We start from the raw sequence: 15,649 nt of genomic DNA on the forward strand, positions 1-15,649 counted from the left end.
CCTCAGAAGACAATAAATCTCCAAAGCTGATGGGAATTCAACAGCATATGGCACACAATTCATCTAGTGCGAATACCTAAATACTCTCTGTATCATAGCCCATCCCTGGGGAAACTCTTGTATTTAAATTTCCATTGGGGTCTAGTCCTGGGGGAAAAAATTCTCTGAAACTGAAATAAGAAACAGAGAATTTGAGATTATCACCAACATTTAAATCAGTGTGTTGTCAGAGCTTTACTGTGTTTGCTCAGGCAAAACCACATAAAACAGACTTGTCTCAGACAACCTTTATTATTCTGTCTTACCTGTGCTAATCCACTGGCTTCTGCTGTTGGGGAAGGCATGCAAAATAGAGCAGGACTCATACCACTAATGGAGTGACAAGAAGAGAGGGAAACATTGTAAAAACATGCTGGAATGATATGTTAACATAAAAGCAACTGAAAGCTGTCCAGAAAAGCAGATAGGCAGTCTTCTCCCGTGATGGGATGCTCTGGTAGCCTGGGGTTTGCACAGGCAGATCTTGGGAAAAGGTTCAAGATCTTGGAAGATCTTGAAATAGAGTTTGCAGCATATAACTCCACTTGCTCCTCATCTTTCAGCTGCACAAACAACTGCTGCTTTCCTCCATACTTTCAAAGCTACCTAGATAAGGTCTATTTTCCCACAGTCCGTATGGGTATTTGACTCCAGCATCCACTAGCTGAACTGAAAAATATTCTTGCTCGTTCTGTTTTGCTGCATTGATCCATGACACTGAAGTTGGGTAATTGGAACATTTTACGAGCCTTCTGCAAAATTTTCGTTTTTCTGTTTTCTAACCCTGTGCAAGTCAGTTCAGCGAAGAAACAGGAATATTTTTGTTCATTTACAATGTATGGTAGAGCAGCTGAAGGTGACAGCGGACTTTTCTTTATGCTTTTATCACACGTTGCAAATGCCTTTGAGATGTTTCTTTCTTTGTTATCTCAAAATACTGTGCTATATTGATTTTTGTTTTTTTCTCTAAGGGGCTGAAAATTTCAGCACTAAACCTGAAGCCAACTGAAATAATTGATTATCTGTTTTTACCTCCTCTTCAGTTATTTACCTCATGCCCTTCAATGGAGAAAGGGTGTGCTATTTCTAGACAATTTAGTGTAAAGCAGATCTTTGCTGAGCTTTAATATCAGTTTCTACAACCTCGATACAGGGGTTATTTTTTAGACCCACAAGTTTATCTGATATGTCATGAGAGAGCTTGTTCTAGAAATATCATTTTATAGCTTGTTCTTATTGAACCTATGAGTAAGAAGAAATGAGACAGATTTTCTATAAGCTCAGTTAGCAATTGAAAATACTTCAGCAAATTATCTACAGGAGGAATTAGATGCATATTAGCTTTCTATAATCTAGTTAGATATCTTTTAATATGCATTTTATAATTAATAGATACATTTTGCTTACAGGTTTTTGTTTATATATTAACAGCAATGGCATTTTCATCTGTGTTTTGTCTTTGCCTTTGTGGCAAGAAATAATGCTGGTCATTAATACATTAAACCTCTGGGTATCATTCAGAATAAAACATATGCTTTTGTTCTAGGGAGTACTTTCTTAGATAAGTTTTCTGAGCTTTCCACACTACTTTTTGCCATTTATTTTCTATGGGAATGCAAATGTATAGATGGGGTATCTGTAAGTAAGTCTCTTTCTAATTAAGCAGAAAAATGTGAGATGCTGCCCACAGGTTTGCAATATCATTTGCTTTACTAGGAAATCTTCAGATCCTTCTTTCTCTTAGGGCACATTCCAGAATATAAAAATGATTCATGTGTCTTGGAAGTACAGCTTTGGAAAGTTTGTCAAGTTATCTTGAGTAGCCCAAGAGTGGGGTGAAATCGCCCCTTCCATTAGTTTAAAAAGTATTAATATTTTATCTGTCTTTGTATAACTCATTCATCATCTTCAAAAGATCATCAGAGACAAATTACAGTTTGAAAGACTGGAAATTAGATACCGACTCCTCACTTCTGGTTTGCATTCCAGTATTTGTGATGCAAAAGGGAACTTGAATCCAGAAGCACATCTGTGATTGCAATAACAAATTAGCGAAGAAGATTTAATCTGAGCCACATAATATGAAAAGATGTTTAGAGAGAATGAAGTCTGAGCTCAGAGATCTTGGCACAGGCCTGGTGCAGTGGAGCAGTGTGATTAGAGGGGAGCGGGAGGGATCTGAAAGTGAAGAACAGCATGTGAATTAAGCCAAATAATTAAGTGATTTAAGCATTAATCTAGCCAACCCTCCGAGTTCATTCAGAGAAGCAAAACATATATCATTGCTTCTCTGGAGATTGTTTCATTGTCAAGGTTTCAGTTCAGCCAGGACATTTAGACCTAGCCTTTACTTGCATTAAAAAAAAATTCTTAAATTTCTCATTGTCTGAAACTGATTGTATCTTTTTGCCTTTCAATAAGTTTCATTTAGTTGCAATTACTCTGGCTTCAAAATCTTGAAATCAAATGAATTAATGAAAATGGAAAATCAGAACTCTTTCCTAATTAAGAACTGAGCTTTTCAAGGAATATGAAAGGATCTAATTTAGAGAAAGATGTTTGGAGAGCATGAAATGTGGCTTGAAGGAGATACATGTGCATTTAATATAATTTACTGAGCCCAGCCAGATTTGTATTGACGGGAAACAAAAAGCATCTGAAATCCTCTTTCAGTGATAGAATAATTTATGGGCTTTCTTGAAGCATTCTGAGTTGACTTTCAGTTCAGTGAAATGGGTGGCCATCTCAGTCTGCTTCTCAGTGGACACAGTCACTACTGTATTTTTCATTATTTTGTTCCATGTTACTTAGCTGAACCATGGAAATATTGGGAGGGAGCTGACTATGGTTTTCATTTTTGCTCTTCAATGGCTTTGTAACCCTTCTGTATGGATGTGGAGAAACCTCCATCCCGGGACTGTTGCAGTCGCAGGGGGCTCTGAGGATGCAGGTGACACTGAAGGGACGTAAGGAGTGGGCAGGTGGCTCAGATAATGTCAATAATGGGCACAGTTCAGAACGGACTTAATTTGCTATTGGCCCTGAAACACAGTTCTCTTGACCTGCTGTTTCCCCAGCATACGCAAATACGTTGTGCGTACAGTCCCCATGCAGAATACGTGGAGCTCATCTGCTTGCGCCCTCCTCAGCATGCCAGACAACTCCCACTGTGGAGAACATATTCAGATATAATCTGGAGGACGTGTCATTTCTTATCATTGGGAATTTAGAAGTAATTATCATCATAATTCTTATCTCCCGCAGCGCACAGCACATTGTGGGTTCCCCGCAAATTTATGCTGCAATAATTACGTGCACAGAAGAAGAGATGTTTCTGAAGAGGGTCATGTTTGCTGTTCAGCTCCGGTTCTGTTGTAACACAGTGGATGTGTGAGTGGTAAAATGTAGAGCTATGAGATGGGAATACTCACAGAAAGTATAGCAGGACAAAGGGAATAAGGTGCGTAAAATATAATGACAGTGGGTAGCCAGTTGACCTGCAGTCTTTGACACAGTCCACGCTTGACCTTGATTTTTTGAGTACATGGGAAGAATATGATGTTGTAATCAAACTTCTAGTAAAAGGAGGTCACAGTCCCCAGTGTCCTTACAAAGAGCAGGAATTTTACTTTTAAAGCTATGTGTAGTTTTAAACCCAAATGGGTTCTACTAAATTTACATGGCATAGCCCTCAAAGAAGTTTACGTACATTTTAAATTGGCAAATATCAACAGCTGTTCATTCACATTATAATTACCCAAATTGCAAAGGACTGTCTGCAATGAGTTCTGTTCAACAGCTAAGACTACCCAGACCCACTGCGATTGCTTCCTAGCTGCCAGCTCTATTAAGTTTTGTTTTGTAACACTTTACTACAGAACAGACATGTTTGTTTTCTTTGCACAGCCTTCCACGAAGCATTGTTTAAGCAGCACATAATGTATTCCAACAATGAGGTACGTTTTGCTCCCATCTGTTTGATAGCAAAATGAACAGTTGTGATTCATACGTACAGTGTAAATACTGTATAATGACTATGGGTTTACTTTGAGCAAATTCCAGGTTATTTCATTCCTGTGCCAGGTTTTAGTCCATTTTTGAGTCAGGGAAAAATTTCTGATGTTGGGTCTGAACTTTCAGGTGTTAAACATCCCTCTAACAGAGTGACCCACCATCGTCCAGAGGTGTTAGTAAAAGGCTGCCACGAGCAGACCTGACAGGGCGGCAGGTACCGGGAGAATGAGCTGCCACGTGCTCCTCGGACCTCCAAAGCTGTGTGGTATCTAGTTGCCTTTTCTGAATATAAGGTCACGCAGACACTCCCCCAGAGACTTACAGGGCTGTGGGTATTTCTATTTTAACCTTTTTGGGCAACACAGTAAGGAAAAACAATGTAGGAAAGGATTTTTTTTTTTTTTTAACCACTCTTTTAACCAGACTCTTCAACAAGTCTTTTTTTACTATTAAAGAGACCTTTATATTTGCAGGTCTTTCAAAAAGCTAAAATCTGCATTGGTGCAATCAACCTTCCGGCCAACCTCTTCGGCGAGGTCGCGGTGTGTCAGAGGACAGGCAGGGCACGGTCTTTCCAGCCAGTTTAGGGAACAGGTTGTGATAGCAAACAACACACCCCTCCATCAAACTTGGATTAAAAAGCACTACTGCTGTTGACCTGCTTCCAAGCTAAGCGCCTACCAATTGTACTGACGGTCTGGGTGGGAAGTCCTGTGCTCCATGAAGTCAGAAGCTCCATTCAGTACCTGAACGACAAAATTTGATGGCCTTGGATAGCTTTGCGGACATAGTCCTTCAAAGAGATGGCAGGCAGCACCTTAGGCAGGGGTCTGTTTGGGATACATCGCAATAAATGAGAGCTGGCTAAAAGCGTACGTATTTTTTTATTATTTTTATTAGTTGTTCTTAATACAAAATTGAGTTCACAGTTTGGTGCAGTCATTTCCATTCGGTCAAAACCATATGTTGTTGCATTTTCCTTTCTTCTTTCCTTTGTGATTCGTGAATCTAACGAATGACCCGCTCCCAGATGCGGAACAGACTCCTTGCAGGTCATCAGGCACGCAGAGAAGTGTAATAAATACACACCGAGTGTTGGTTTATGTTGGTTTGCATCCACCCTGCTGCAAAGATACAGGAAGGGCTTCAATACCTCGCATTGGCTGGTTTGTGTTACAGCACGCATCCTTCTCCCAAACCACATCCTGAAACAGAGGATAGCGGAGCTCGCTCCCAATCGGCTTTTTCAAAGTGTTGGCAACACCAGTCCCCTTTTTCATAATTCACTCATGTTTGTTCTCTGAACTTGTTTTTAGGAATCTTTGAAAGATTTTTGTTTCAAAGTTTGTCCTGAAAAGGGAGTATTGATTTTGACCTATTTTTAACCAATATAGTTGAGCAGATAATTGGATAGCTGCTTTAAAAACACAGGCTGCCCTATTTGCAGTGCTTAGATTTAATTAAAAAGAAAGAAAGAACACATTTTACATTTCTCTTTTTAATGTGTAAAGTTGGGAATTTTCTGTTAATCCCTGTTTAGCTGGCCAAGCGCACATAAATGTGTTTTAGTGCAACTTCAGTGCCTGATAATGAAAATATGGTGTAAATGTTGAATTCAGCTTTCATGCCTGACTTTTTACTGACACCAAATAAATTCATAGCATAACAACTCAGCCTCAGAAGATACAGATTTCTCTAAAACATCAAACTGGTTATTTTGGATTTGCTCCTGAAATATTTGATCCATAATGTTATGGCATTTTGAACATGTTTTAGCTAGGTTATTCTTTAATTTAAAAAAAATATAAATCAGGAATACCTCACAAAAAGGATGTAGCTAAATTGTAAGCATGCTTTCCCTTTCCCAGAGTAGTCATTAGCTTTGTATTTCTGCATGGAATCCAGGAAACTGTGCGCTAGAGCTGTGTAGTTTTATTGATTTTGGTCTGGCACAATTAACTTCTCAGTTTCCTCTTTCTTGAGCGTTGTTTGCTTGAAATTTTAACTCTGGATAGGGATCCTGGGACACCAACAGTGAGCGAGGAACTGTTAATTTAAATAGTCCTTTATAGAGATTCATAGGAGCTTCAGCAGATGTTGCCAAATAACCTGATGGCCAGAGGCTGGGACTGCCAGTGGTATAGAGGCAGTGCACCAAAACTTTTTTTTTTTTTTTTTGGTCCATTTTAATTGAAAATCTTTTTGGCTTATGAAGAGAAGTCTGCTAAATTTGGGTCATTCCCAAGGTTGTCCCGTTACTCCTATTTTATGCGTGTCACATGAGCTCCATGGGGAGGTTTTCTATTCCTGTAAGGAAGCCAGGGAAGGGGCAGAAGATCTGCTGCCATTGCTCTGTCCCTGCTTTAGGACCTCATGTGTGATGGTTTTTGTTATGTCGTGTGGTGGTTACATAGAGCTGACTGGCAGTGTAGGAAGCAGGAAAGGAAAAGGGTGGAAAAGCCTGAGTACCTCCAAGCCGCAGATTGACTTGCTATACGCTGAGGTAAGAAAAACAAAAAAAAAAAAAAGAAATTTAGATTAGAAATTATACCTTCCTTTTAGAAGAATCTTGCATCTATTTGTACAGTCAGCAAGACAGAGAAGAGCATGATCATGCTGTTTCCAAAGAATCACTTCATTTTAAAGTTGAGAACCAACTTGGAAGTTCTTTGGTTTCCTACATTATTGGAGTGGCTCAGCCAATTTGTTAAGGGGCTGTGGTTCTTTGCTACACCATTAAAAAAAAAACAAACCTGCAAAACACTCTGTTCTCTTTGTTGCTACTCATTATATACAGCCACAGGGATACATGCTTGTCATTTGACAGTAAGGAAAGCACAGCTGAATTCACTGCCCTCAGGAACTTGCAAAACAATATGAATTAAATGTTTATACTTTTCAAGTCCGCATGAAATATCACTTGGTTTTGGAGGTGTTTGCAAGAAACATCTTGTGTTCGCTTCTAAACTAAAGCCAAAAGAAAAGGAAGAAATATTTATTGATTTAAAAGCAATGCATGCAATTTATAGTATTCATTGCCGAATGTAATTATCTTAAATGTATATACTTTGTAGACAGCTTGCATTTGTTGGATTAAATTCCAGTTATCATGGTAAGATTCCCTAGGTGGCTTTATTTCTTATAGATTTCCCAGCTTTTCCCTCTTTGTGTATTACAGATAGTAGAGGAGTAATATCAGCCCAAAGATCTGATACCTATAAACATACCTTTCAGCTTGTGAAGGCACCAACACAGAACGTCAGTGTGCGATAAAGAAGGGGGGGAAAAGGTATTTTCACACAGATATCAGAAAATGGCATAGAATTTATCCCTACTGGAAATAATGTACTCTTTCCTCAGTTACGCAATTTCTAATTCCTGATGTTAGCTCTTCAGATACAAGAAAAAGCATCTAGATTTGTGTGGAATGTAGCTATCATCTGATCTATCTCAAAAGTCCTTCATTTCCAAAGCTATGCTTAAGAGATAACATAAACTTCTGACCCTCACATTTTTGTGTTGGAATTTCTGTTTTCAGGACCATAGAGGAGAAAGTAAATGGGTCTTATCCTTAGAGTAAATGCTGGTGGTTTTGCAGAGTTTAAGAACCTGGATTAAAAAATACCCCCAAATTATCCCCTGGTAGAGTAGTACTTTGACTATCATATCATGGAGTCTGGTTTGATGTGTGTTAATGCCAGAGGAAACCAGTTAACCGAAAGGCAACAGTCCTCATTGGCTGTCTTTGGCCTTTTGTGAGTGGGTAATTTCTGCATGGATGGGCTATGTATTTAGTTTCATTCTAGATACATGCTAAAGTTTCAGAAACATACTCTGGTTTCTCCATGTAATGGAGACGTCTCCTCGCTATTCCTCTCACTGTTTTTTAAACGAACACTGATTTGCTTCTGCATCCAACTGCCTTGTATAACACCACTGTGTTAAGGTATCATCCACAGCCACGTACATATCAGAGCCAGGCTGGCTCTGTGGTAGCTGGTCAAAATCAATGACGCTCGACTCTTGCATCTCTATGTTCTTTATGCATCCTCTGCGAAAATTGTACTGTGTTCCTATGGTCTTCCACAGGGTTGACAAGCTTTGTGCAAGGCTGGAGTGGCTTCCAGGTTCTCTTCTCCTGTGCTTGTCACTGATGATGTGATTTCTCTTACTTCAAACTAAAGGCCTGGCAACTAATTATTAAATGTGACAGTCTATGAGGTTTTGCTGCCTTTTCATTTTTGCTCCATGTTGAATGTCGGGACCCTTGTTGCATACAACAAGTTGCACTCCATAGTTCTCCTTATAATTATTTTTTCCCTTACTATCTTGCCAGTTTTGACCCATTTTTGACTAGGAGTGTCCCACCAGAGAGCTGTCAGGACAGTTTATGCAAACTGTGGCCTGGCATGTGAGACAGGCACTTCATGGGTGTTGATCAACTTCACCGCACATGCAAACTTGGCCCTGTCGCAAGGTTGGCTTTAGCAAAGTTAATAGCAGCTCTGGAGGGACTGGAAACCATTTTGTTGGATTAAACAAACCTGCCTATTTCAGTCTACCATGTTAGGATATAATTTAAAACTTTGAAACCAGAGAAGCAAAATCCTCCCTTTTTGTTCTATTTCTTGTGCTGATCTCTATTCTCAAATACTGGATTTGGACATCTGATACAGCTGAAAATGCATTTCTCTTTCCAAATGAATTAATGTTGCTGTTTTGAGTTTATTTACACTCTTTCCCTTGTCTATAGATATTTCCTTTTATTTCTATTCTGTAATTGCTAGAATTTTTTTTTTTTATTTAAGTCTGTACATGCTGGTCTAACTCATGTATCTTAATCCAATAAAATCCTTCCTCTCTTATAGGGAGGAAGCTGCAAAGATATACACATTAGGACTGTCCACTTCATCAGTTTTCTGTCTCTTCAAATGTAATAAGAAATGACTTGAAGTATTCTATCCCAATCTCAGTAGTCAGTATCAAGGGAAAAGCTCACAGCACTGCAGTGTGATCACAGTGCGTGCCAACTCCACAGCCCAAAGGAAGAGATGATCCAGCAATGATTAAGACTTTTTCCTAGATTACTGTGCAGAAAAATATGCTCAGTGACAACTACTTTATATTCAAATTCCAGAATGGGCATCCCACCAAGGTGAACAAATCTACTCCAAATGGACAGCTACTAGTATTTCAGGCATAAAAACTGATTTTTTAATTTTTTTTTTTTTTGACGCTATCATACCATTATTATTAGAAAGTAGTCCCTGAAAGTATGAGGAGTTCAAAATCTGCTACTGAGACTCTGTCTTGGTATTCATGGCGATGTGATAAAACATGAGCAGCTAAAGGAAAAAAAGTGTTACTGCTATTTTTGAACTACTGTTCTGGTAATGCCTTGATGCCTTCACCAGAAGGAAGGTGACTATTCGCTCAAATCTGTGTTTAGGAAGCATGCCTTTAAATCAGTTTATGTCTAAGTAGACAAAGACAGGAGGATGAAAACTATACCTATGTCTGTTTTGCAGAGGGAAGTTGGAGGAAAGAGGTAGAAGGGGTAAGTGAAGCGCAAAAAGAGTCGAGGTGTGACAGTTTGGCTCAGCTGGAGGTTTGGCTGTTTCCCACGATGAAACGCAGTTGTCCCAGCCAAGATGTAAGTCCGTGGTAGAGCTGGGCTCCCAACACCGTCTCCAGGTTCACGGGGGAAGCCCTTAATCCCCAAACCATCCTTTCTTTTCTCTTTCTATATGAAGATCTGGAGATCAATGGGATTTAAAAGGGCGGAAAAAAATTAATAGTACTTGAAAAATATGTACTAGTTAAACTAGTTTTACTAGTGCGTAGTGATTTTAATTCCATTGTAAGAAAACAAGAGAACTTCTCTGACTCAGAAATGGGCTACTGTCTCACCAGCTTCCAGTTGTTCAGGTAGTGCTTTATTCTTTTTTTTTTAATCTGCTTTATCAGAGAGAATTCTTGCTTGGCCTTAACTTATTGTTTCACTAATTTCCTTCAGAATATTAAGTTTCACTAATGCCAATTCAAACCAACATCCCTCAGCAAGCAAACAAGTGAGGAGCAAATTAATGGGGGAAATACTTTTCCTTTTCTGCTGATACAATTTGATGTAGATTTTGAAAGTAAATCCTCTAAATAAGAGGGGAAAGTTACAGAGAGTACTACTTCAATCATCCTGAAGTCAGTTCTGCCTCTTAGGATGTCAGAGAACAGTTTGCATGCACTGATGAAATCTCTTATGCCACAAAAAACATTGCCAAAAGGAAAGCAGCAAATTGTAGTTTAAGAGTGGAAAGAACTAGAAAGCATAAGTCTATAGAGAAAAGGTAGAACCATACAAAATTATTCATTATGGTTTAAATAATGCTACTTTCATAAGGTTCGCTTTACCTTCACATTTGATAATTTTAAAGGGATCAATGTGGGAATAAGTTGTGGTATCAGCATGGAAATTATTTTTTGTGGTTCTTAAGAAAGGCTTATAACAAGTGGTTCTTTCTGAAATGTTCTGAGCAGAAGAGTATGTGCCCTCACAACGTGCTTTTTCGATTATTCTAAGCAGAAAATATAAAACAGCGATCTAATATCTGTATAGTAATTCCCATTTCATCTTGCAACTCAGTTTTGAAAATATTGATTGTAAGGGGAGAGTATTACAGTGCTTCATGAGATTCAAAATGAGCTTTTAAGGTCTTGTAGCAGAACAGTGCAAATACTTTAGGGGAGACTCCACCACCGCTGCAAAAGAAGTAAAAGTTCTGAGTTCATTTCACAAGTGTATACATTAAAAAAAGGGAAAAAAAAACCCAAACAAAAACCCCACAAACCTAAACCGCCCGTTCTGAATGATATTTATATTTCTTTCACATTAGAAAGGTATCATTTTAAGTGCTTATGTGTTTCCAATCACTATACCACCTGAGCAATATGTAATTTTTACTGTATTTATGCTTATGACTGCCAGTCAGAATAAGAAAAAGTATAGTTTCATCTCTTCCCAGATGGCAAACAAGGAAATGAGCCATTTGTTTGAAAGAAAAATCTATGGTAAAGCAAGAATCTGAACCTGGGTCTCATGCAACGCGGTCCACCATCCTAACTGGGGACATCGTTGTGCTCGATAATAAGAAGTTTCAGCTTTAGGAATTCTGTGAGAGATGTTTTTGTCTTGTAACAGTCTGTTTTATTCTGCAGCTGCTTTTTTAACTTTAGGACTCACTAACATCAATTGACTGTCAAATAAGTACCACTGTGAACTCATGAATAAACATAGTTATCATTTACATATTAGCAGAGGGCCTTTAGCTGAAAAGGATCCATTTGTGCTACTGCAATATCTTAATTATTTATTGTGTTATATCGTAATTAATTGTATTTTACTCTCTCAAAATTCTATAGTATGTATATCTTACAGGGTTTGGAACCAATGCACTAATATTAAAGTGGTAATCAACATTGCTTCTAAATATTCATGCCAATAAATGACTCCCATGTGTTTGCTGAATGCCAAGGATAGTCTGAAGCATTTATTTAGCATTCTAGTGGGATCTAGTTTCTGCAAAGTTCACAAAGATGCAGAATTTCAATATTGTAACTGTTTTGCATGGGGAGAGGGAAAACATGTTTGAATTTGCACAAGCAGTGGGGCAGGACACTCAGAAGAAAGCAATGGCATCTCGCTCACAATCTGTGCTTAATAATGTCTGAGAGCACTGGGGAGTTGTCAGCTATTTTGTATTATAACAAAATTACAGTATTGTTTAGTCTACAACAGCCTCCTCATAATTTCACTTTTTAATAAACTTCTACAATTTTCCAAATAATTTAAAAATTATTGCATTTCATGGGCGGGGTGCTCTGACTGGCACGCAGCCGGGACTTCATCAAGGCACTGCTGTAGCAATCACAAAGTCAGGCACATTTCTCAATAAATCAATTAAATACTATAACCCTAAAATTATCCTGCTTCAGTACTGCAATTGGCTGACATAAATCTTCAGAAAAGCATATTGAGTGTACAGAGGAACAACTGATTTAGTGAGCTACTGTCAGAATTTCAAAACAAGGAAATAGTGTCTCACAATCCAGTAAGTTTGTTTAATGAAATGTAACTTAAGTGTAAACACTCTTAAAATATATGTGAGTCCAGCCTTTTGGATTAAGAGTAACTAGCATATCGTAAGCTGTGCTTTCTCGTTTGAAGTACAGTTTCAAGAGCCTGGATAGGTGCGCTGCCCCTTTCTGCAAACGAGTGTTTGAGCCTCCACTCCATCCCACCTCCAAGGGAGAAAGGATCACCAGACCTTTCTGATGCTCTTCCACAGCTGCCAAAAACCCCGGTGGCTTTACCTTTGGATGCTTGAGATGAAAAAGAACTTGTTTTATAATCGGGGGGACGGCAATATGAAGATTGCACGCAGTTGTGATGGTGCTGAAAATGCAATCCAGATGTCCTGATCCCTGCTCCGTGCTGGAGTGCAATTGGGATTTCCGTGTGCTCTGCTGTTGATGTCTTGTTTAGAAAATTCTCTTAAATACTTGTATATGTACAAATACTTTGTCTATTATTCTCACAGAGATGCTGGATGATACTGTTGACCATATTCCTAATTGCTTCAACACCAATTCTTTTTTTTTTTTAAGCTAAAACTTAATTATTCCTTATGAAAAGTATAAAATACATATTAAAATATTTAGCTGTTTGTAGGCAAAAACATAGTTCAGCATGACCGTACTTTATGTTTAGTTTCCATGATGGTCTTAGATCACATGTGCAGTTCTATGTGTGAATATTTAGTGTATTCAGCCTGAAGGGAAAAAGCATTTCTGTTAGAGCCACCCTGCTGACTGTGATCACAGCACTGCAGGTCTGCTCTTAATGCAGGAGGTGTTGGCTTTGAATGTGGATATCTTAAACTGAAAATGGTCGTGCATGCCCAAACCTGATTATCTGTACCTCACTTTAAAAAATAGTTCAGCAAGATTGAGCATTAATAAGAGATTATATTAGTGTTTAATGTAGTTATGCTATTATACGGAGAGGAAAAAGAGAAAATTCAAAACTGTATCAGATGTCTCCTGGAACCGATGTGTACTGCATCGCTACGCTTATCTTCGCAGGCAAGATGCACTCTGATGTGCAAAGTCGCAAGCGGTGCAATTGCCGAAGGGCACACCGTGGGGTCCAGGAGAGCCGGGTGTGAAATCCTGCGGTGCCGCGCTGCCTCTCCATGTTTCTTCGCGCTCAGCTGCGGCTCAAGACCTGCGGCACCACAAACGCTTCTCTTTGTAGCTGCTCGCTTCTCCCAAGCGGGGCCTGACCCTGCAACGGCAGACGTGTGTCCAGCTCCCTGGCAGAGCACGGCGCAGGACGATGGGTTTGGGGTTTGGACTCAGCCAACTCTGTTTTCTTTTTTCAGAATCACCCAGCGCTGCTGCAGTTTGTAATACAAGCTGAAAGTAAACATCTAGTCATCAATCTGGAGAGGAATGAGTAAGTACCCTTGGTGCATGTTCACTTTGTACTGGAGGTTCTCAGAGAAGGGTTATAATTTTAAAATTGATAGTTTAAAAGTAACCTGGAGCCAAGTTTGCTACTGGTCCTTTATGGAACAGGCCCCTAACAAGAGAGTTTTGTTCCAGTTTGGAGTGTGTGCATTTGCACACTGCTTATGTGTGTGCAATAGAATCTCAATGGTCATCTGCATTGATGTGAGACTGAAAATGGACATGTTGCCTCTCAGTGTTTTCCTGTTCATTATTACTTTTATTTGATTTGGGTTTGTCCTCCTTTCCTGTGATAAGCCCTTTTATTTACAGTAACTTGGAAAATCCTACTGTCTTTGGAACTTTTTTTGGAGGACTCATCCCTCCTAATGCTGCCTGCGACTGTGGTTGCCTCTGCGCAGTGGCCGTTGGCGTCTGCTCGGGGAAGACGAGTCAAGCGTTTGGGCTTAACCCCTGCTGGGCTTCTGAAGAGGAGCTCTCTGGGTTTGCTGGCAAGGGGCTGATGATGGGATGTTTGTGCTGTTCATGAGGCCCATAATCAAAGCGGAGCTTGAACCCTCGTTTGTGGGTTGTAAATATTGCATCTTCTTCCATGGGCTCTTGACAGCTCCTGCTCATGTCCATAAGCTTTTGGAGAGGGATACCAGGGGCTGCTGTCGAGAGGATCCCATGGGCAGAAACCCAGCAGAGTTTTTACAAAGGGGTACAGACCCATACAGAAATGAAGTTACTTCTCTGGAAGTACATGACAAATGGAACCAAAGTCATCAAAGTCTTAGTCTACCTTCTCAACTGTCCAACCGCTTTTCCTCTAAAAGCATCTCAGGGATGTATTGTGGGAACCCAGATCAGGACAACTACATGCTGCTTGTCAAAGGAAAACCAGAGATCACTCTCAACCTAGGGAAAACTTTTTATAAATCTTAGCAAGGATCTCTGTGTTCTGTAGGTTTCCCTGCTGTGAAATAAAAGCAGCAGAGGTATTTTTTTACTGTAATAGAGAGACCATAGACGTGAGCGGTGCAGCCTTATGTGTTAAGGGGAAGGAATGTGCGTGTGAAAGCAAATGTCCGAGGGAGGCCGGGTACATGCTGCCTCAGGCTGGTGATGGACAACTTCAATGGAAAACGACGGGGCACCTCTTTAGTCCTCTGTAGTAAAACAACACAAAACGCTTTTTATTTCCAGTCATTTGGATGAACCCTAACATTACCTAGCTGTAATAAAATCCGGTTCACTTTATTATTCAACACAGGCCCAAATCTTGAGGGTTTTTTTACATTATTTTTAATGCTCCTTAGTTGTTCATTTCCTATCCTTGAAGGGTATGTAGATCCCCCATGCATAGGTTGCTCTGTTTCAGTAACTAGAGGAGGATTTAACTCCTTTTGTAAACAGGAATTTAACTTTATATTCTCTTAATCTTTGTCAAAGGGTGTGCCTTCCTTCAGGAATGGGAAGTATGCAGCAATTGAGGAAACTATTTACATTCCATGTCAGCGATTAAAAGAACATAAAACTGCTAATACAGGCCTTGCTGAACATACCAAACTCTCCTGTACCTGTAGTAAAGTCAGATTTAGAAAATTGTAAGATGCAATCTCCACCTCTTTTAGAAGTAGGACATGACAGTACAGTAAATTAACTCTATGATCATCTGTCTGACTAACCAGATTTAGAGATGTTGAGATCTGCTCCTTAAGAAATACAGTGTTTCTCAATGATTATTTTTTATTTTACCTATCTCTATGGTGGTGTATCCACCAGAAGATTTGCATTCTACAAGAGTTGCGTATGGTGTTAACAACATGAGGTTCCTCATCTTAGCGGGAGCTTCTACGTAGCATTTGTAGCATACGGGGCAGTTCATAGATCCCAAACTACAGAAGAAGTCAGTCATGGTTTTGCAAAATCATTTCTTCCTTTTCTCCAGTATTACTGACTTTGATTTTCAGAAGAAATAATGGTCTGAGTGTCGCAAGTCCATGCAGAAGTTGCATCGGGATGTGTGTGTGTAGGTCTATTTGTTACCTGTTTCTGTAAATAACACAGTGCATCAGTCGGGACGACT

General features: G+C 39.4%; 1 protein-coding gene across 1 annotated transcript in view; it reads left to right on the plus strand.

The window, feature by feature from the left end:
- ADAM12 (ADAM metallopeptidase domain 12) overlaps window positions 1-15,649 on the plus strand; it is a 185,998-nt gene that overhangs the window by 34,141 nt on the left and 136,208 nt on the right. The window contains 1 exon segment of the mRNA XM_030030998.2: window positions 13,491-13,564. Within this exon segment, the coding sequence (XP_029886858.1) occupies window positions 13,491-13,564 (74 nt within the window).

The sequence above is a fragment of the Aquila chrysaetos genome, chromosome 11 (genome assembly GCF_900496995.4).
Source record: "Aquila chrysaetos chrysaetos chromosome 11, bAquChr1.4, whole genome shotgun sequence".
NCBI classification, from domain to species: domain Eukaryota; kingdom Metazoa; phylum Chordata; class Aves; order Accipitriformes; family Accipitridae; genus Aquila; species Aquila chrysaetos.